The sequence below is a fragment of the Dromaius novaehollandiae genome, chromosome 2 (assembly GCF_036370855.1).
Source record: "Dromaius novaehollandiae isolate bDroNov1 chromosome 2, bDroNov1.hap1, whole genome shotgun sequence".
Lineage (NCBI taxonomy): Eukaryota > Metazoa > Chordata > Aves > Casuariiformes > Dromaiidae > Dromaius > Dromaius novaehollandiae.
Genome location: NC_088099.1, coordinates 119,795,266 through 119,814,772, shown reverse-complemented (window position 1 = coordinate 119,814,772; position 19,507 = coordinate 119,795,266). Strand labels below are relative to the sequence as shown.

Below are 19,507 nucleotides of genomic sequence, written 5' to 3'. Positions count from 1 at the left end.
CAGCTGTTTTCATCTGCAGTTGCTTAAGTGTTTCACATGAGCTACACAGTGCTGTTCTTACTTAAAGAAGGAAGCCCAGATCTTGAACCCTAAGTGCCTGTGAAGGAACCATAGACCATTAAAAGTTGCAACCGAGAAGCAGCCAAGGATTCCCTTGGGCAGAAGAATACTCTCAGGTGATATAACACACTAATTTTGGAATGATCCGTACTCCCGAGCAGAGGATGGGCATGGCCAGGCACTCCAGGATGTATTGCTCGTGTTGCACAGGTACAGCATGCAAAGGGTCACATGTATTGTGCATGTTTTGTACCATGAATTTGCCTGCGCACAGTGAAAAGGTTGGTTTGCTGTCTTTGTGGAGAGAGCTGGCAGAGCACACATACAGTAAGTCTAGCATGTGGACTGCATGTGAGCTACAAAGTCTACCTGAAAAGCACAGTGGGCAGGTCCAGGATTTCCAGACACTTTGTGGCCCATTTGTAGTTATTGCAGGACATCTGTAAGTCCCTGCCAAATATTGAGACTTTCAAAATTCTCACTGGATGAGAAAACACAAACAGGAGAAGAGGAAGGAGCAGTGGCACAAGGCTTTGGCTACTTCTCAGCCAGCAGAGTGGGCCAGAGCAGTTGTTGGACCAACATGCTGTAAGGTCTTCTACACCAAAGATGGTACTGTAGTGTGGAGATACCTGAGCTAGCAGGAGCCATCTGCTTTGAACAGCACAGGCTGTCGACATTAGCAGGTAGTGGAGACTAACAGGGACAGATCCGTAGAGCAAAACAGCTGTTGCTGAGGACCTGAAGTCCAGTCTGTACCATTTTCAATTTTTTTTTTTTTTTTTTTTTACTTTAGATTAGCTGTTGTTCAGTCTCAGGACGTGAATGCCCATTTGCAGCTGCAGTCCCTCCAGTCTGCTCCTGAAGAATTTCTTCCAGTTTCATTTCATTCACAAAGAAGCCAGTTTGCATGCTACACAGTCACTCACCAATATGAGCAACAACACAGAAAGAAGAGACCACCGGGAGATTTGCTTCAGAGGTGTGTACTCCTGATCCAGACTAAAACACGAATGTAGACATGCCCACAAAGGGTCCAGAGGTCAGGCAAAGAGAAGGAAGTTTTAGAGCTGGTGTCTTCTTGTGTGCTGAACATGCTGCTGGTGAAAACTGATGTGCAAAAAAGTTCAGCTGATGTTTTCAAAAGTAGCTGTTGACCTGGCTGTCTGCATTTTGGGTTAAAAGATGAGAGAGCATGCAGAACCCAAAATAAGGAGCTATTTTGAAGATACTAGTGCAAAAGGCTTGCCCAAAGCTACATGGGAAGTCATAGGCAGAAAGACACAGCAATCCTCTAAAAGGCAATGATTCACCTTTTTAAAATTGCACAGAGAGAACTAGAGTAATAAAGAGGATTCATTTCTTTAGTAAAATAGAAATACAATCTATTCTTCAGGGTAGCCTTCCCTTTTTAACCAGTGTATTCAGTAAGTTTTCATTTGCAACCTCATAAAACGTTCCTATTGTTGACTGAGTAAATAGGCTTCAAAATTTGTAACTGGAACTGCTAAAGATTACTCCAATTAAATTTTTAAACTACCTTTTCTTTTTAATCACCGAACAAAGTAATTCATTTCTGATAAAGTAAACAAACCCATTTATATTTTTGAATATTTAAATAACTAAATATTCATGACAGTACATGTAACGAAAAGGAAGACAATGCAAATAGACCTGAAATCCATAACATTATATTAAGATCTCCATCTTCTCTTTCTTAAAACTTCGTAAAAAAAAAGTTACAGTCAGGGAATAAATCCCATAGACTCCCAGCAAATTGGAAACAAGCACATCAGCGCTATAGACATACTGCTGTACAGGGAATACAAAAAATTAGAGCAGAAACACATTTGCCAACGCAACATGTCCTGAGTTACATGCCTTTGGGACAGATGCAGTGGGTAATACAACCAGCAGTACTGAGCTCTGGAGTCTAGCAATCGTCATAGTCAAAGTCAGCTATAGGTCCTCGAGATGGGGCAGCACCCCAGGCCTGAGCTCACTGAAGTCAAAATACGTACACTAACCACCTAACTCTGCTGAAATACATAAATCTGTTTACTTAAGCAAAAACAAATTTATATTGCTTTTTATCAGCATTTCTAAACACTTCAAGGATGATAGCCTGTTGATAACTATTTTTTTTTAAACAAATAGAAATGTATATGTATGTTTGCATAAAAACTCATGTTTGGATTAATATTGCAAAGTGAATGTTTTGGCTAACCCAAAACTTTGGCCACTTCCTTTAATTCTCTCTAGATAGATAGGCCTGAACTGTTCTGGCTTAGGTGAGGTTTGTGTATGAGTTACACAAAAGGGTTTTCAGTAATAATTACATCTGGACTAATAATGATCCCTGGCTTAGATTGTTAAGATTTCAATTATATTAACAATAAATTCTTGATTTTATAAATATAAGGTGTGTTTCCTCTTTGCCCATAAACAGGATTTTGAGTGTAATAATAGACAGAGATGCGCACCAAGAAAGATAGTTCCAAAATGCTCTCTGGGATAACTTTTCAAAGGGTCTCCAGAACAGCACATACCTAATGTACATACACATCCCTTCTTCTCACACGTTATTGCATCTGAATAGGAAAACAGCCACCTGAAAGCAAAATCACAGCACAGCGTATGCAACTGGAAATAGATGGCAGTTTCAGATTTTGTGCGCAAATTAAGAAAGGCACTTACCAACTTTGTCCCTTAATATACAAAATAAACGCAGCCCAAAAGAAAAACTGGATTGTATTACTCTCCCTCTTTGTAGCTCAGCCAGAGAATTCTTTGTTTTTTCTTTGTCAGAGAACTAATTTTTTTGGCTGTTGACTGTTATGTGGTTGGCATATTATTCAAGATAGATTGAATAAATACAGGGATTTTCCAGGGGTGAGGCAGGGAGTGTGTACAGATTACTAATATTTTCCTCTATCAATGGGCAAGCATAGCTGTGCAGCTGGATCAGAGCAAAGATGACTCTTAACTGTGCAATCTGCTGAGTTTATCCAGTATTTTTAAGTTGCAGAAACAATCAGAACAATCACCTGCATTTATATGACCCTCGCAGTAATTAAGGTTCGGGTCACACCAGGCCATACACTCTAAGAGGTGCTTATGCTATGAGCAGCTCTCGTCTGCTTGCCTGCAGTTTGTTTTACTGTATGCACAGATGAATTTTGCCTCAGGAAAAAAATCTGCAGAAAATCCTCCACTTGCAGATTTGCAGAATAAACTGCTTGGACCTTAGTGCAAATATACTTCTTCTCTCAATGCACATGCGTAATTTTCTTGTGAACGGGATTTATGCGAGCACATCAAAACAACAAAACCCCTAAGGGCTCAGTTTAAACCAACAAGAGCAAAGAAATTCAGGAATCCCCCATCAAAGCATGTCCCGTTTTGCCTACTTTATATCACGCCGACTTTCAGTGCAACCTGCCACAGCCAGGCAAAACAGGGCATGTTTGGGACAGCGTCTTAGCACCAGCTTTGCAGCTGTTTATTTTTACAGGTTTAAAATTAAGCCTTTAGGAACTCGCTCTCTTCCTAAGGCCGCCGCGTCCCCCGCGTGTGAGAACGTGAGCGGACGCGCGCAAGCTGGGCGAATTTGGGAGAGCCGGGTATTTAAAAATGTATAATAATAAGAATTATTATTATTTAAAAGCACTGCAGAATAATGCTGCTAAAGTCGCGGGCACGAGCGCCTGCAGGGAGGGAGGCGGCGGCCCCGCGCCCCGCCCCGCGCGGCCCCGCACTGCGCGGGGCGGGGCGCGGAGCTGCGCGGGGCGGCGCGCTGCGATGTGCACGATGTCGTTCAAGGTGAGCCGAGCGGCGGGAGGAGACGGGGGGGGGAGGATGCGCGTTTGGCCTCTCGTTTTGGGCTTTCCGTGCTTGCAGCCCCTAAAATGCGCCCTCGTATTCTTATTTTTTTAAAGAAAAAATAGTGTGTGTGTGTGTGTGGGGGGGGGGTTGAGGGGAGGGAAGGAGACCAGATGCGCCCTGCCCGGCTGCAGGGTACCACAGGGATGCTGCGGTGGCGGCGGTGGAGCGGCTGCTCTCCGCACGCCCCACGGATGTACAAACGCCCGCCGGGCAGGCGGCCGCCCTGCACCGGGCCGGCGGCGCCGCGGTCCGAAGCGCCCCGGCCACCTCTCCGCGCCCCTGCTTCGGCTGGTTGTGTAACGGTTCAGAGGCAGTGTGCATCCGGGCTCGCTGCAGCCGGACAGGCTCGTTGCCTTTCTGCTTGCGATCGCCTTTACTTGCTGTGCCTCTCCCAGGTGAAGCCGGGCCAGGGCAGCCTTTTTCAGAAATTTGGCTAACATGAGGTTTGAAGGCTGAGCGAGGGCTTAGTGAGATCAGTCAGTGGAAAGGGAGGCGAGCAGCAATTTACTGAGGATAACAAATAACATTTATGCCAGCTGCATATCTTAGTTATGCACTTCTTGGATCCTCTGCCGGCTCTTGCCGTGTTGATCGGCAGCCCCGTGCCAGCCCGCCGCCACGCTGCTTGTGTTGCATTGCTTTCTGTGCGGCATCGCTCCCCATCTGTGTCCCTCGGCACCGCCAGCGTGTCTCCCCGCGCGGTTTCGCCGGTGGCACTGCCCAGCGCCGCAGGTGGCTCCCACTGGCCGGCCGGGCCCTGCTTTGATGTGGGGCAGGGTGCCGTTTCTCGCAGCGCTGCTCAGCTGTGTGCCCGGCGTCGAAATCCTTGCATTCGCCCCTTTTCTGGCCCTCCCTTGGCCTCGCACCTCTTCAGCCTGCCCTGTCCCTCTGCTCTGCTGTTCGGGGTAGCTCGCTGTCGGACCCCTCTCCCTCTGGCAAACTGCCCCTGCCATGCTACCTCCCCTTGCTTTCTCTCCCTTTTCCATATCTGTCTCTCTGCTTGGTGTTTTTTCCTTGTCTCAGCAGGCTATACACTTACCGTGCACTCCTCCCATCTCCGTTCGCTGCTGTCTACCCATGTTTCCCCTCTTACCATCCTGCTTACTCATGAGCTAGCATGTCTGTGCATTTCTCAGTGCCTATTCACATGAATGCCCCCTCTTCTAGCCGTTTCTCTGCATTTTTGCCTGCTTAAACTTCCATCCGTACCTTCAACTACCTTCCTCTTCGCTCAAGATCCTGCATGTAGTATGTGCTACTGTCCAATAAAGCCCTCTGTCTTTCCTCCCAGGTCCCACTCACATTTTCTATTGTCTCATGCTTGATTCAGATTTCCAGATTTCTCCTTAAAACCTTTCACTCAGATCCTCTTTTCCACTGAGACTGGTTTGGAACCTGAGACCAAAAAGGGAATTTTCTCGGGGTTTGACAGTACAGGGAACCAGGCCCTGGGCTGGTGTTCTCTTTCTCCCTCTTTCCTCTCCCTCTGGCTATTGCCTCTTCTCTTTCGCCTTCAGGATCACTGTTTAAGAACTGCACTCTCCCTCCTCAGCTGTTACCTTACTGCGAACTGCCCCTTCCCTGCAAATGGCAATTCAAAGGTAGGGCAGGGAATGGCACCTGGTGATCACAGCATTCAAAGGAGTTCCCCCTCCATATTCCTAAGGTGACACATAAAGTTACATTATTCCATTTTATTTCTTCTGTATTCCATTATAGAGAAGGTCTTGTCAGGTTTGTAAAATATATTTTCCTCTAGACTTTTGAATAGGTTTTTGTGCTTGTTGTCAGTACAGCAGGAATATAATGCAAGCTTTCCACCACTGGGCTTTTCTGAAAGTGCATAAGCAATTAAAATTAATAGCACAGCCAGAGTCTGAAATAATGCTGTAGAGAGCTTGAAGAAGTACAGGCAACTATATCCTGAAAGTTGCTGATGCTGGAGCAAATGACATAATGAAATATGTTGTTTTTACTGAAGCTATTAGCTAATCACTTTTTCAAACCTTTATTGTGTTCTGCTCTCTGGCTGTCAGTGCTGAGGATCAGTTGCGAACTTTAAGGATTTTTTAGGAGCAGACTAGCTTTATATTAAGAATAACATCAAAATTTTAGCCACCTAATCTCTTGCAATACGACATTACTTCTCCCTAAGAAATACCTGAGGGGAGAGGATTGAATACATAGCTAAACGACAGCAGTCAAGGCTTGTGTCATGTCTTGGGGTTTAAAACCAGTTTATTGCTCAGAAATTATTCAGTTAATCTGATCATTAATCCCCAAATAACACCTTTTACTGTGCCTTCTGTTGATGTCAGTATTGCTGATATCGTCTGGAAATGAAGAGCACAAAGGTATAAATCTTTGCTTTGAAAATAGAAGAGAAATGGCTACATGGCCCTTCTCCGGGCTGTGCCTGTGTAAGTGGCCTGGCTGTCTGACTGATTTTTGCACATTCCATTCAGCTTAGCATACAAAATAGCTCAGGTTTGTGTTTGCTTTTTTTATCGAATCACTACATAGTTGATGTTTTGAGTGTGCTGTATACTCAACTTTTATATAAGGAATTTCCAGCAGTGTGGGGAGTATTAGGGGAAGCAGAAGTGCTGATAGCAGTCATTCCAAAGTGGGTCGAAAACACCACTGGGAAAGACCTGCTTTCATGTCCTTGATACATTTGAGAATTCTTCCATAGCTTGGACCTGATCCAAAGTATGAGGACAGGAAAAAAAGGAGGAGGAATTTATGGGTCATGAAGACTTCAGACCTCTAGTTTCAGGCTAATTTGGTGCTGGCAACTTAGTTCTCTTCTCTCCTCATGTAAAGTGATGGAAGCAAGCGAAGAGCTCCTGATTCGTGATTCCAGTTCCTGATTCGTGATTCCAGTTCCTGCCTACCCGGTATGTAAAGGGGTTATAGGCAAAATAAAATGGAATCACATTGCCACTATGCCCTCATAGTGAGAACCAGGTTGGAGAAAATGCACTTTTCCTTATATGGATATATTGCAATCCCCAAAGTTTTCTGCACCTTTATGGGACAGTGTGGGATGACAAAAAATAAGGAGCATTGTCCCTCTTTGCAGAGCTGCTTTATTTACCTTGAAATCTGATTTTCTACTCTGTAAGATCTAAAGATCACTCTTTTGCAATAATTTTCCACTGAGCACCATAATAATAAAGACAGTATTCCTAAATACCAGTTCTATAAATAAATATCTGCATAGTAGGTTAGGGCAAAATGGGCAACATGGATCTGCTGCGTGTTTGAGTCACCCGTCTGCATTTACATAAAATTTTAGTGGGTTGTAGAGATAAAGATAGAAAAACTGTACTTCATGACTAGCAGCCATCAAGGAGAGTAAAAATGCTAGCTGCCTTCCAATTGACGCTGTCTACAGATTCATCAGTGCAAATGCAGAGTCCGTCAGCTGTAAAAGGAACACCAAAATTTAGCCTGTTGTGCCTGACATAATTCTCTTTTCCAGACTCCTGTCTCTATATGTGCTGGTACAAGAAATATTGCTATCAATTTATAGGAAATGTCTCATGATTTACAGAATGGTTGAAATGTCTTGTCTTCAACAGCTGCCAATTTTCCTACTTGCTAACAACTAAGAATAGTAAAAATAAAACCAATTAAAAGTGCTCAGTGTGACAGGTCTGGAACAGATTCACACAGAACTGAGCTTGTGTCTACTGATTTCTGTGAGGTTTATGACTTGCATGTCAGCGAAGGAAGCAATCCGAACTCTGATACATGTGTGTATTTTAAAACGTAAAACTATTTAATCCTGTTTCTCTACCACATTACACTTGTGCATTGACATTTGGACTTGGGCAAAGTGGATATTAAATATTCTGCAGAAGAATGGCTGACTTATATTCACTCTGCATTCCCTTTGGGTTATCTTGAAGGCAGGATTTATTGGAGACTGAGGCCTCTCGGTGCTTTTGACACTGTTGTGGTCTCAGATTACTATCAGTGAAATGCTGCTTTATTGAACTGTTAGTGATATTGAGCCTTATTAAAAATCAGATACGTGACCTGCTACAGGACATGCATCATTGCCACCACAGCTTTGCTTCGCCTCAGCACTTCACTGTTGGCAGTGCTTCTCTCTCAGGATAGCTTTTGGGCAGCTTTCTGCGTGGATCGGGTAAGGAGGTCAGGAGCAGAGTCTCTGTCTTTTTTTGCTGTCTTTCTCCTATGCTGGGGCAGTGATAATTTGCTCCTACACAGGAAAAGTCACGATGTGGCAGTACTTTCAGGACTCTGAAAGCCCAAAGAGTTTATTATATTATATAGTTTAGCAGTGGTCTCTGGTATCTAGATTGCAGAGGTTCCCAATTTTGCCTTGCATACTGCCTTGCTTATATAGTAAATGAACTTCAGAGTCTGTAGACACCATGGTTGAAGCCTTCTTCTTCTGGCACCACCCAGGAGATATCTCACATGACCACAGCTACACAGAGTGTTATTTCCACGAAGCAGGCAGACCTAACAGTACGAGAGATGCATGAGCAGTCCTTTTCATGTACTGGGACTTTGTAAGCAGCAAGGAGGGAGATAGTAGAGAAATAGCCTGAAAGCCAGGATGTCTTGCAGTAGGGCTTGTCAGCAGGATGATTCAGCCTCCATAACCATGCTCAGCCCCGCCACACAAACTGACAGTATAGGTACGGGGTAGCAGCACATTGTTTTTTGTGATGTTTCCCTGGGGATCTCGACTCGCATCATCAGCTCTCCTTACAGAGCAAGCTAAGAGTCATAGGCTGCTATGGACGCAGGGAGGACCTGAAACAACATAAGGTAACACATGAGGACTGATCTCTTCAATTGCGCAAAGAAACTAAATTAGCTTCCTTTTCACAGTCTGTTTTTAAGAGAACAGCGCACCTGAACTGAAGCATGCTTGGTTTGACTGCAGGATTTGCATGTGTGTGCTTGTTCACAGTATCTTCCAAAGTTTTCTGTTTCTGCTTTTTTTCACCAGAAAGAAACACCGCTCGCCAATGCTGCGTTTTGGGCTGCAAGAAAAGGAAACTTGGCTCTTCTCCAGCTGCTGCTGAACAGTGGGCGAGTAGATGTGGACTGCAAAGACAGTGTATGCATGCAATGCACACATGCCCACCACACTGATTTACATCATTTTTCCATAGCCCGCTGCGCAGAGGGTGTGGCAGGCATCTAACATGAGGCATTTGAGAGTCTTATGACACTTACACATGATTTAAAACCTTCTTTTGCCAGGAAGCAAGTTTGCAACTCAAGTTAAAATAGCATGATGATTTATATCAGTGGCAAGGGGTTAAGAATTTGCCAACACTCAAAAATGTGTCTTACATAGCTATTTGTGGAGCTGGCATTAAAAACACAGATTCTAGCACCTCAGGCTTCTCTTTGCAAGGAAATGTCATTGTAGTAATAAATCACTGTGACGAGTCGATTCGACTGATCATAGGTAGCCACGATTCTGTCAGCTACCAGAGCTTCTCCTAATTAGTTTAAAATAACCATGGACCATAGTCTCCATTTAGACAATGTCAAAAATTGCATTTGATGTGCAGCTCCATGGCACACGCAGTGCCTGCTACACAGTGGTGCTGTTTGAAGAACTGCTGGCCCCATAACTTCTTCCTTCCCCTCCTGTCCTTGACGCCAACACCAAGGCACAATAGATTTCCAAGCAAAGAGGAGCCCAGGTGCATTACAGATAGATCTGATGGGGATTTCCTGACTGCCTTGGCAGGAGCTGAAATTAGTTTTGAAATTAGAAATGGGCCGAAAACACAGATAACGTGTATGTCTTGCTAGTCTGTTTAGAGCATATGGACAGTTACTTGATTGTACTTGCCTTCTGTAAAGAGCGGGGGAAAGCCAAGGTTAAGCAGTCACCAAGTTTCCTGTGTTTGGTGTTTGGGCTGACGTCTTGAGAGTATACACATACCTGTGTACACATGTAGCCTGAAACCTGAACCTGCCCCAGCTCCTCTCACTTTGAGCAGTTTCAAAGTGCAAGAGATTTTCTAAGTAGCTAGTTTGATGCCCAGCTCCCACTGGCTTTTCCTGAAAGTCAAGAACCTGTCCATTCATTTTTGCCCTGTAGGAAGGCACGATTGTCCTGCGATATTTCTGGTATTGATTCTGTGACTGTCATTCTCAAGGGGAATATTTTCATAGGAAAGAGTGTTCAGATTGGGGTGTGAAGTAAACAGGACAGAGGTAGATGCCAAGAAATAAGGTCCGTGGCTGTTCATTTTTTCTCAAGCTAAGACTAGCCTTGATCAAGAGTTTTTATAATGTACTGTAAAATATCCTGACTTATTAATCATATCAGGCATACATGTTTTCTAGACTAAAATATTTTCATATAATTAAGGCTGCATGCTTCTTCTTTGCAATATCACATGTTCCTTCCTTAGACTGCATTGGTATGTGTGAATGTTTTAGAAGGATGAGTTTCATCCTTATGCATATGATCTTGGCATATCATCCATACACCACATATGTATAACCTAAAAACTATTTGGTTCACTGAAGCAGTGGCCTTGTTGGGCTATCTACGTAACCTGAACGCAGAGCTCTGGTTTGGGATATTCTCTGATATAACGTAAAGAGCCACAGCCTTCTCAAGACAGAGTTTGCTGTAGTCATTTGGACAGGGAATTAGCCATCAAGACACCTGGACCCTATTCCTGACACTGACTCTCTATATGAGGCCAGAAAAGTCAGTTAACGTCTGTGTCTAAGGTTGTTATTCTGCAAATGGTGCAAAGATCTTTGATATGCTCTGATAAAAAGCTATGTATAAATCAAAACTATTGTTGTTATTCTTGTTGCACTTATCTTAGGGACAATAATGCAAAGTCATTGCATACATAGTTCCTTGAAGGGTCATGCCTTAACATTGCGGGCAAATCTGTAAAGTTTTTGCTTTAACACTGGTTAATTTCTCATTTTCAAAATATTTTTTATAGCAAATTTCAAATTGTTTTAGAATGTGTTTAGGGGGAAATTGCTCCACTGTTTGTGAAGAAGAAAAGAACAAACAGGTTCTCTGATCAATGATCATAAACTTCCTTCAGGATTTCAAAAGAGGTACTGTCTCTTCTGGACAGCCTAATTCATTGCTGGAGATGTCTGTTCAAGGTACTGATTTGTTTTTCCTTACTCCCAGCTTGGCACAACAGCTCTGATGGTAGCCGCTTACTATGGCCACATAGATTGCGTGCGGGAATTGGTGTTGCAAGGAGCAGATATCAATCTGCAGAGAGAGGTAGGAGAAGTTCTGTGTTCAAACAGGGATTGATTAAGTGACTGTTACGTATTGGAAATAATAAAGGAGTGTTGTCTGTTGCTTATTTGCCAGTTGCCTATTTGGCATTTGCTGTGTAGTGCATGTATAAACAGGATCTGTTCTCCTGAGGACACCAAAGAATCAGATGTCTGGAATTTATGGTAGAAAATGAGATGCTGGAGCTACATTTATATGTAATTCATCAAACATTTCCAGGACATCCACTTGACATGGGGCAGTTACATATGAGGTGTAACCCCCTGGTGAATCCATTTATGCATCTGCCATTTTACTTATTGACACAGTAACTTACAGCTCTCAGGATGGGATAAATGTCTTATGATAAGGAGAAGTCCTTTTACCTTTTGATTTGCAGAGTCTGGTCATTAAAATGGAGCTCATGCCATTGCTAGCCCAGGAATTGTTTTGACTCAGTATGCTTCGGAGTTTCTGCTTCTCAGTCAGAGCCAAATCATCTCTAGTGATCACGCAGCTTAGTCATCCATATTTTTCCTACATGTCTACTCTGCATTCAAGGCATCTCTCACGCCATGGCATGCTTTTTCGTGGAACCTTAATTATCCTTGGAAAGGACAAATGTCTGTGGCTAGCTTTGCGAAGGTGCCTTCCCCTCACACCCTGCGCAAATGATCGTAGGAGTAGCTACAACCATTCTGGTTTTGTGTGCTGGCTACAGAGAAAGCAAAATTGCTGTGGGACAAAGAGAGTCGCACTGGTCCTAAGAGAACAGCGGTTTAATGAGAGCATGCAGTAATATGGGATGACTGCAGGAGATATGGGATGGAAGTATTTTCTTCACTCAGCAGTACAAGCAGATGTTTCTTACTTTCCTTGGTTACCTGGAACCAGAGCATTAATCTCATGCTGATGGCTGCAAGTTACTGAGTCAGCGAAAGCCATGTTTGATGGCATAAATGTCTTTGCACTAACTAGCCTAAACTTGCTTTAATCATGATGTAAGTATCTTTCAGTGAAATCCTGTTCCAGCAAAACATGTATTTAAACATGTACTTTCCCTTAGATAAACATTGCTTGAAAAGGAGCAACAAAAGGAGAGGTTGAGAACAGAGTTGACTTTTATAGACATGCTCTTGAATATCACTCTGGATATATTGATTCGGCAAACCAATAAAAAGAGAAACACAGGAATCCTCCAAAATCACTCTGTTGCGGAGAGGAAGGCATAGCAAAATAGATGAAATATGAGCCATAAAGACTACGGCACTATTTTGGAAGTAAATCCTCATACTCAAACCAATGCTCTTGCACCCTGAAGTTGCTATGAACCTCAGGGAGGTGAGAGTCCCACAGGTGTGCTTTTGAGACTCTAAAATGGTCTCAAGGGGCCATGTGCAATTGTAAAAGCCTTTGGCACTGGAGTGAATTTCATGTGTAGCTCCATTTTCCTGCATCTCCTACATGAGTTGAGAAAGCCCAAAGCTAGGAAATCCTGCTTGTCTTCTTTCCTTCCTCTTTACCTTCTTTTTTTCTTCTCTCCAGCCATTAAAGTATGCATTTTTTATCTTGATTTACTCAGATGTTAATGACAGAACTCATTGTTTAAAATACGGGGTTTCAATTCTTCAGTGAGATTAAGCTCAGTTGGGAAAATAGGAGTTGCAGTGGCTGGTTATAGCTGATTGAAGGCTACTTGGACGGAGGGGAAGCTGGTACTGCGAGAGACAACAGTGATTTACACCAGCAACATTCACATTTTGTCAGTGTAGGGTCAAGGAAGGTGGAGCTCTGCTGTATCAAATAATTCCCTCTCCAGTCCTTCCACACTCTGATCCAAATCCATCCCAAGTTTCCATTTGCCTTGGGTGAAGGGGCAGGCTGGCAGGTGGTATGGGGGTGGGGTTTCAAATTGGCTGTTTCTCTCTTGTCTAAGACCCTTCTCACTCTGGGCTTTCTTTCCCCATCTGGAGACTGAGGAGAAGTAAATGACTACTAAGAGGTCTGTACTAGAAGCTCTGTGCAGGACCCTGTTGTGGAAATTGAATTGTATTCCAGTGTATGATGCTGGACAGATATCTCAGTGCAATGAGAAGAAAACTGACCACTTACCTAACATACCTTGTGTCCCCTGGAGTCCTCAAAGTCATCACCAGTCTTTTCAGCTGATAGTCTATTGACTGTGCTCAATATGTTTTAATTTGAAATGTATACTTCAGTCAAGTGTATTATGTGTTTGGGTTGTTTTAATCCATTTTTTCCTTACAGTCAGGTGCAACTTCTCTGTTCTTTGCTGCACAGCAAGGCCACAACGATGTAGTGAAGTTTCTCTTTGAATTTGGAGCCTCCACTGAATTCAAGAATAAAGTAAGCTTATAGGTCTGTTTTTGCATGTTGATACATTCTGAGAGTCAAGCCTGTTGTTTCCCATTGACATGAAACATAGCATGGCAGCAGGAACATGATAAAAGGATTTCCTCACTGGAGTGTTTTCTGAGTAATATAAGCAACATGACATACTGTGAAAATATTAACTTGGGACTAGCTTTTATTACGTAGACTTAATGGCATAGATTGGTCAGAGATCAGTTCCTTGGTAGGGAAATCAATCTTTCCTCTTAAACTGTCCTGCAATACAAGAATGAAGGGTCTTTGTGTGCATGTTAGGTAGGCTCCCATTTTAGGTGTATGTACACCACTTGCACAGGCTGGAATTTTGTCCACACTGGGGTATCTATGCATGCCAGCACAGGAGACATAAGAATATAGTGCCTTCAGCCCTCCCTAAATTCCCATTTACCTAGTTGTGGCAGGAAGATGAAATGCATCTTCTAACTTCTGGTTCTTTGTTCAGGCTGGTCCTTTTATAAAATCTTAGAATAGCCAAAAGCACTCCTGATTGCCTGTTTTCACTGCCACAACCTGACTTCAATTCTTGATTGAGCCTGCTGCCCCTCTCATGCCTTCAGCACCCTGCCGCACTTCACAGAGCACAGACACACACCTTCTATTATTGTGTTGCACAGGTCTCCTCAAAACAGTGGGCTCAGCAGGCTTCACAGCCTTGGCATCTGGTGTCCTCCTGAAAGCTGGCAGTGGCCTCTGCCTGAGGGAGGGTTGCTCACAGAGGCTTCCCTGCTCAGGTTTATCCACAGGACCCTCGCAGAGTAAACGGCATTAAGAGCAGATACACTGGCAGCAGCACATCAGCTCAGTTTCTTTGTCCAAGGCAGCACTTCTGCTTTCAGCAAACAGAACCAAAAGTACCAGATTTTTGTTAAACGTTCTTCCCCTTGACATAGTGGCCACATTTGGGAGCACTGGGACTGATGAGCTGAAATTCTTCGTTCCCATAAGCTGGAGAGGACACTTGCCAGTACCCTGGGATCCACAGTGACGTGTGTTTGAAGCAGAAAGAATTGTTCTTTCCTACACAATAACCATTTTTTCAAGGTGTTGTAGTCTGGGATTCGAATGGCTCTCACAACCCATCCCTGCTTTTCAGAGTCCTTGCAAACACAGACTTTAAATTCTAAAGGAAGGTCACTGCCCTCTACTTGTAATGCTCCAGGGACTGCAGCAGATATCACTGGTTAAAAATCCCTAGGTTTTGTGGCCACAAAGCTCACACATGCCCATACAGTAGGATTTGCATTGATTCATCTCCGTGAACTATGCTTGTGGTAAGCAACCCTCTGATGACAGCAGCAGCATTGATCAGTACATTTAAAAGCATGAATAGATCTGTGGCTCTTTATCATGACATGGAGCGTGCCTGTGTAACTTAGCACCGCAGGAGGTTGCAACATTAAATACAACAGCTGGATTTTGAAGTGCTGGATAATCTCATGTGGAACAGAGTTACTAGGAGAAGCTGCATGCTAAAATAAGGGCTGTTACTCAATCGTTTACTTCAGGGTTGAGGTGGCAGTAGTAGGAATCATGAAAATCGTCTTCTCTCTTGTTAGGCTGTATAGAATTGGACTGTGACCATTCTCTGAGTCATCTAGCGACCTGCAAAATGGCCATGAAACCACAATGAAGGAGCAGAGGTGACCCTTGGTATAGGGAAGCTAAAGAAGAGACTGGACTGCTTTTTGGGCTTAACTGTGGGATTGGGTAGTGTTTTTGCAGAGGAGGGGACAGTGGTGAATTCAGGAAACTGTTGGTAAGGAGGGAACACAGAGGCTGAGCATCTATTTCTGTCTAGAGGGACAGTTATATCTTCACTTTAGCAAACCCTTGCACAGCCTGTGAACTAGGAGTTTGCAGAGATTGACACTTGGCCCAGAAGGTAAAGAGCGGGCTGGAAACTGTCTGATTCTTCCTGGCAGTGTGTGCTCTTTTATGAAGCGTGTAAAATAAACTCATCTGAGTCACTATAGCAGAAGACAGAGAGGTAAAGATGTAAGTGATAAGGAAATCTTTCTGCATTCAACCCCTCCTAAAGGCTTCCACCTTCAGACAAATGCAGGTTCAGGCTTTACTGTTGTTCATCTTGAAACTTTCAATTCAAACCTGACTTGGCTCATGTTCTTGTACCAATTATCTTCTCAGCTGCAAGTTGCTCTTCCTCTCCAGGCCACAGTTTTCTGTCACTTCCAGTAAAGCCAGTTGGAAGGGAATGCCAACTCCTAAGGGACATGCTCAGAGCAGGGCTGCAGCTCTGCATAGGCTTCACTGGTTTCCCTCAACAGGACAAACTGGTGCCTGACGTGGACGTGAGGCAATTCCCCAGCAGCATCAAACATGCCTGTCTAAGCACTCCCTCCTTCTCATCACCTCTTCAAGAGGTGTATCAATAATAGCAGCCACTTCATTGGCACTTCAGCATTCACAGTATAATGCAAGCTGTAGTGCCTGAAAAGGCTCTCAAAAGTTGGATGAAGGACAGTTGAGTTAAAAGGAATCTGTGCAAGATTAAAGTGATACTGCTTTAAAAGTTGGGATTAACTATCACATTCATGCCCTCTTTGCAAAAAGGATCTCCTCTTTCTGTACCATGGTGCAGGTATGATGGCTTTACTAGATACATCATTAATTCTGGAAACCATCCTGGAAATTGTTGTCTCACTCATTTCTTGTTTGAGAACTGCAGCTCTTCCCTCTGAAGTGAGGATCTAGCCACAAGGATCCAAATGTTTACAGTGTCCAGGCAGGCCTTTGGTAACTCACCCTATTTTAGACTAAGGCCAGGTGGGAAACTAACTTGTACACTGGGCAGCAGCGTGTACCCCAGCGAGAGGCACCACTGAGAACATACCACCATGCCAGTGTGCACCTCGCATTGACCTTGTAGCTTGTTTTGTTATCAGTTAAATTTCTGATTTAAAAATGCAAAGCTTTCTGTAGCTTGGAATTGTTGCATGAAATCACCATTTGGTGCCAACTGAGATAACAGGCTCACCCCACAACCCCAGACACAAAGTGGTTGACAAAATATGCCTTTTCAAGTCAGAGGTAAGGTGTTTCCTGAGCCAGGAGTCAGCCCTGGAAGAGATTAGGCTGCTTTCTGGGGGCATTGAAAAAAACATCAATTTGCGTTGATAATTTCCATTATCAATGAAGGTGTGGAATTAAAATAACAGAAGAAATCAAACATACCCTAGGAAATAGGCTTAAAGCAATGAAACACCCAGCATCCTCTTTGTAATTTATTTCTCTGTGAATTTTAGTTACTGCATTTATCACTCAGATCTGAGAGCGCTGGAGAACTATCTTAGTATAGGCATTCAATTCTTGTGACCCCTTGTACAGTTAGAGCTGACACTCACTACGGCAGGCAAAAAGCAGGTTCTAAAACAGCGTGATGAAGCAATTAGCAGCAACTGCTGATGTGATAAAGGAAAATAAATACTGCTCTCTAAGATTATTGTGGACACAAGCTTCAGTAATATCTTCTGCATTGTTGCAGTCTGATATCCCTAGCAGTATGTGTCGTAAATTAAAATGTGTTTTATTTACTTTCTTAATATGAGACATGTTATAAGCATGTGGGTTCTCAAATGGATTTCCCCAGGTGGATGTTTCCTGAGTAGTACTGAAGGTAGGATGGAAGCAGAGGCTTTTTTTTATTGGATAGTGTTTGCAGAAGATCAGGTCCTCTCCCTTTTAGCATATTTTGGAGATCATAAAACACCATATAATTCTAAGGTACTTTCAGGGAATGATGACAGAGGTGAAGGAAGAGGTGGGCAAATAGACTGAGGAGTCTAGGGCAGATACGTGGGCTCATCAGGTGCTGCTTACGGAGGAGATTGGCAGCTTCTGTATGTGCTGCCCACAGGGAGGAGAGACTGGGGGGTGCAAAAGGAGGTTGCAGAGAAAGAAGTGCAGAGGTGGCTGAGAGAACTGACTCTCATCTGAGTCCCAACTGTGCTGGAATGGTTTGCAGTGGAAGATTAATAAAAGCTATGCTGTGACAAGAAAACAGGATATGAGTAAGAAACAAACACGATGCTCTGGGCTTTCTCTCAGCTGCATCGCCCACTTGCCTCCCGCTGCAGAGCGGGTTTTGCCCTAGGAGAGCCTCTGTGGCTGCTCACATGTCCTGGCTCCCGTTTGCTGCCCTGCTCAGAGTTTCCGAGATGCTTGCCAGTCCCAAAGATGCTGCTTCAGCTCTTTGCCTGTTTCAGCTGAAGCCAAAAAGCAAAGAAAAGAGGGAATCATATGGCTGAAAGGGATTTTAAATCTCCGACATTTGCTTCTTTCTTTCATACCCTCATCTGCCTTCCTTGTAGTCTGTAAAATGTTGGCTTCTCCAGCCGGAGCTTGCCGGGGGACCAGGAAAGGCGACTGTGCTGGTGAGAAAGAGAAAACAAGGAAGAAAGTGTGAGAGAAAGCAAAAGGGAAGCTCAGCAGGGAGCCTGATTTTTCCCCTCCTAAAAGAAGGAGTGGCACTTTGCACTACCAATTACTTGATTTAACTGAGTGCTGTCTTGCCACAAGGTGTTTTTGGTGAAAAAGATTCCCAGCCCCAAACTCCCTTTCCTTACAGCAGGACCCATCTCTGTTTATCACAGTGCTAATGTTCCCCCACCCCAGCCTAAAGCATGCAAATGACTCTGAGTCTCTTCTGCTGACCCTGTTCAACTTCATGCGGATACACAGTAGAGCAGATCTTGGAGTCCAGCTGTCTTTCTGGTCAGGGACCAAATCTTGGGGGCAAGGAGTTGTTTTCAGATTCTTTCTGGCCCAGTAAATATTTGATTTAGGGTGAGCAACTAGAAGCTGGGGACAAGACCTGGCCCACCAACTGTTTTTTTTTCTGGTCCCTAGAGTCTGACCAGGGTGATCATGTGGTCACTCTAGTCTAAAAGAGCTAAATGGTGTATTTTGGAAATGCGTTATTGTTTCCAAAGATGTAACTAGCTAAAACTGTCCACTGAATTTAACCAAACATTTGATGAGAATTCACATTTTGAGCCACTCCAACACCTCCTGTTTGAACTGTCCCCCTTCTTACATCTGAAGCTGTTACAGCTCCCAGGGTGGTATCACACAGTTCTACTTAAGTGTTTGGCCTCAGCTCAGCTAGACTAACTGTGGTTAGCTTTGCAAGCCTGACTTTTATCTGGGACCTGTCATTTGGTTCCCTCCAGAAATGATGTTAATAACCAAACAGTATTCTTAAAATAACATATTGTTTGTTGAGAACACAAGAATTTTAGAAAATAAAAAACACACCATAAAGCAATAAACAAGTTATGCCCATATCCAGGTTATTGGGTGTGTTTTTACCTTCTGCATGGGGAACCTCAGTATGTTTAAGCTTCCTATAGTTAGTTCATCCTTTCCTACCTCTCCACAGAGGATCTCCAGTCCAGACAGCACAGTTCCTCCTCTTAACTAACTTTCTCTTCCAATTTCCTTCAGGGAAAGAGTCTTTAAAAATGTCTCTGTGTTTTGTTTGTAGCCCTTTGTTCTGGTAACTCATTACTTGAGCAAAACAGCTTTCAGCTGGTTGGAGACAGGAAATAGGTTTCATGAAGCTATTAGCTTTTGCCATTGTCTTTTAAGCATGTGTAGGGTTTTTTTTTTTTATCTAGGAACCATTGTGGTTGCTTTTCTGCTTTGTTCCAGCAGTTCCTATTTAATTAAGGCAGTTTAATTTTACAGGAAAGTAACTGGTAACGCACTGTAGCTATAGAGTAACTTGACTCCACTGATCAGATTACACACAATATTTATTCAAATAATCCAAAATAAATATGCGATTCTTTGATTGTTACATAAAAGTTTCACATCTGTGACTTTGCTGACACTCAAGACTTATTTACTTTTCAA

The 19,507-nt window shown here is 43.5% G+C and overlaps 1 protein-coding gene across 4 annotated transcripts in view; it reads left to right on the top strand.

Moving 5' to 3' along the window:
• The first annotated feature begins 3,788 nt into the window (after positions 1-3,788).
• The window catches only part of ANKRD29 (ankyrin repeat domain 29), a 34,333-nt gene continuing 18,614 nt past the window's right edge, over positions 3,789-19,507 (top strand). For 2 of the 4 annotated variants that reach the window (XM_026122847.2, XM_026122846.2), the window contains exons 1-4: positions 3,789-3,882; positions 8,942-9,052; positions 11,126-11,224; positions 13,490-13,588. In XM_026122847.2, coding sequence (XP_025978632.2) covers positions 3,862-3,882; positions 8,942-9,052; positions 11,126-11,224; positions 13,490-13,588 — 330 coding nt within the window. In that variant the 5' untranslated portion in view covers positions 3,789-3,861. Of the gene's footprint in view, positions 3,883-6,771; positions 6,846-8,941; positions 9,053-10,945; positions 11,047-11,125; positions 11,225-13,489; positions 13,589-19,507 lie in introns of all 4 variants that reach the window. The other 2 variants (XM_064507307.1, XM_064507306.1) reach the window with 2 other exon arrangements.